Here is a 3,005-nt window from a genome sequence, read left to right as displayed (position 1 = left end):
ATCCTATTATATTGTATTAAATTATATATTTACAAATAAAATATAATAAATAGTCCAATCATCTAATGCCAATATATCATGAAATGAAGAGAACATGAATGATAAGTAATATTACTCTTTTCATAATTACCATTTAAAACAAAGGTATTCTTGCAAGACCATAATATTTTTATAATTATTTTATAAAAATTTCATTTATTTAAAATAAACGTTGGTCAAAGTTCTATGTTGTCAAATCGCCATGCAATTTGGACTGCACGAAATTTCTCTTTTTCTATGTATTTCTTGTGGGAATTCGTGACCTTTCCCTGGCCAAATCAGCTGGATGCCTGATCGAATGGTTTCCTGCAAAGTTAAAAAATATGTACGTTATATGCAACAGCTGTTACAACCACCATTGTACGTACAGTTTTCACATTAATTTCCTAAGTATTCAACAAATTACGTATATATCTCCTCATAACACTATAAATAAGGAAGCTCGCATCCTGTTTTTAGCACAAAAACACAAACAAAATGAAGCCCGTTAGCTCTTCAGTGCTTATTCCATTTGTTATTACACTTCTTTTCTCATTTTTATGGGCAACTTCGGCTCACACTCTTGACGACTTCCTTCAATGCCTGACCCTTCATGCTGAAAACTCCACCTCCTCAATTTCTCAAGTCATTTACACCCCCGCCAATTCCTCATATTCATCTATATTGGAATTCTCCATACAAAATCCTAGATTCTCAACACCTCCCACCCCAAAACCTCTAGTCATTATTACGCCATTGCATGTCTTCCAAATTCAGGCAACCATTAAGTGTTCCCAAAAACATGGCATGCAAATAAGAGTTAGAAGCGGTGGTCATGATTTTGAGGGCCTTTCTTATGTTTCTTATGTTCCATTTGTCATAATCGATCTGATAAATCTTCGTTCAATCAATGTTGATGTAGAAAATGGCACTGCATGGGTTGAAGCTGGTGCCACTATCGGTGAAGTATACTATAGGATTGCTGAGAAAAGTAGAAACTTTGGCTTTCCAGCAGGAGTTTGCCCGACTGTGGGTGTTGGTGGACATTTCAGTGGGGGAGGGTACGGCACCATGTTGCGCAAATATGGCCTTGCTGCAGATAATATTGTTGACGCCCAAATGATTGATGTTAAGGGCAGAATCCTTGACAGAGAATCCATGGGAGAAGATCTATTTTGGGCCATTCGAGGAGGTGGAGGGGCCAGCTTTGGAGTCATTGTTGCGTGGAAAATCAAGTTGGTTCATGTTCCATCAATTGTGACTGTATTCGCAGTTAATAGGAACTTGGAACAAAATGCAACCAAGCTTGTTCATCGGTGGCAATATGTTGCAGACAAGCTTGATGAAGACCTATTCATTCTCGTCAACTCAAGTGCTGCCAATTCTAGCCAAGAAGGGAGGAGAACAATACAAGCCTCATTTGTGTCCTTGTATCTCGGAGGGATAGATAATCTCCTTTCATTGATGCAAGAAAGCTTTCCTGAACTAGGTTTGGTAAGAGAAGATTGCACTGAAATGAGCTGGATTGAATCTACCCTCTACTTCGCCGGGTATCCAAGTGGGGAATCCTTGGATGTATTGCTAAGCAGGACTCCTCGAACAAGACCAACTTCTTTCAAAGCAAAATCTGACTACGTGATGGAACCTATTCCAGAAGTTGGCTTGGAAGGGATTTGGGAGAGATTTTACCAAAAAGAGGCCGAGAAAGCAATTTTCGTGATGATTCCGTATGGGGGAAGAATGAGTGAAATCCCGGAATCTGCACTTCCTTTCCCACATAGAGTTGGTAACATCTACAAAATCCTAGACGGGGTGTATTGGGAAGAAGATGGAATTGCGGCATCCGAGAGGCATATAAGTTGGATCAGAAGGCTTTACAGTTACACGGCTGCCTATGTTTCAAAATCTCCAAGAGCTGCATACATCAACTATAGGGACCTTGACATAGGAACAAATAGTAAGGAAGGCAACACAAGCTATAGACGGGCAAGTACATGGGGTACTAAATATTTCAAGAGCAACTTTAACAGGTTGGTTCATGTGAAGACCATGGTCGATCCCACTAATTTCTTCAGGAATGAACAAAGCATCCCAGCTCTTTCTGCATCCTGGTGAGAGGTGATGTTAAAGATGCTTAATTACAGAAGATATTGTACTCAACAATAAATCCTCTCTCTATGGTGTTTTACCTATTATTCCATGTAATAAGCACATATCACAAAGGCCATATATATCGATATTTTATGTGCATTGTAAAATAAAAGGGTTTCCACAAATTGAGGCATATATTCATGTCTGTTGATGCATATATATATATATATATATATATATATATATATATATATATATTGTATTTTGTGACATGTTTATGTTCCATTAATAATATAGCTTTCATTTATGTCAATTATATATTTTGATCGGTTGGTTTGGTCATTGGTGGTTATGAATTAATGATACTCAATTACATCACCAACCAGCTCTTAGCCTCGATTATATATAAAATTCAGAACTATAAAGAAAGTCTCAGACAATTGCCGGTCACAGGAAGCGCGCCGCTATTAAATGCTTTCCATTTCAACAAAAATTTGACATATGGGCTGCAGAAGGTGGAAAAAGTCCACGATCATTGTCTAATATATTTCTATGGATAAATTAATTGCGATTAAAATAAATGATTAGGTGGCTTATCTGATGTATACAAAAATAATTTTAGATAAAAATCCGAGCTCTATATATCTATAATTGAGGGTATTTTACCATCTAGAATTCTAAGAGCATTGTCAATTAAAATATATTAATTAAGCAGCTTCTACTTTGGCCTCGTTCGTTTTCACAACTCCTATCAACTCATCTCTTCTAATAATTACAACTTTCTCAAATTTCTACACAATAAAATATACAATTCAACTTTTTCAAATCTTAAAAAAAATAATATTATTAAAAAAATATATTCTAACAATATTTTATTCAATTTTTAACTTTAATCT

At 36.1% G+C, this 3,005-nt stretch overlaps 1 protein-coding gene across 1 annotated transcript; it reads left to right on the top strand.

Annotated features, from left to right (window-relative positions):
* Nucleotides 1–508: 508 nt before the first annotated feature.
* LOC121264981 (berberine bridge enzyme-like 18) lies at nucleotides 509–2,416 on the top strand. The gene has a single exon (XM_041168404.1). It carries the CDS (start codon nucleotides 517–519, stop codon nucleotides 2,131–2,133), a length of 1,617 nt encoding a protein of 538 aa, XP_041024338.1. The 5' UTR covers nucleotides 509–516; the 3' UTR covers nucleotides 2,134–2,416.
* Nucleotides 2,417–3,005: the final 589 nt, after the last annotated feature.

This window comes from Juglans microcarpa x Juglans regia, chromosome 5D (genome assembly GCF_004785595.1).
Source record: "Juglans microcarpa x Juglans regia isolate MS1-56 chromosome 5D, Jm3101_v1.0, whole genome shotgun sequence".
Taxonomy (NCBI): domain Eukaryota; kingdom Viridiplantae; phylum Streptophyta; class Magnoliopsida; order Fagales; family Juglandaceae; genus Juglans; species Juglans microcarpa x Juglans regia.
This window is presented reverse-complemented; position numbering and strand designations above follow the sequence as displayed.

Coding starts and splice junctions, on each gene's coding strand:
- LOC121264981 (XM_041168404.1), top strand. CDS start 517: ATGAAGCCCGTTAGCTCTTCAGTGCTTATTCCATTTGTTATTACACTT.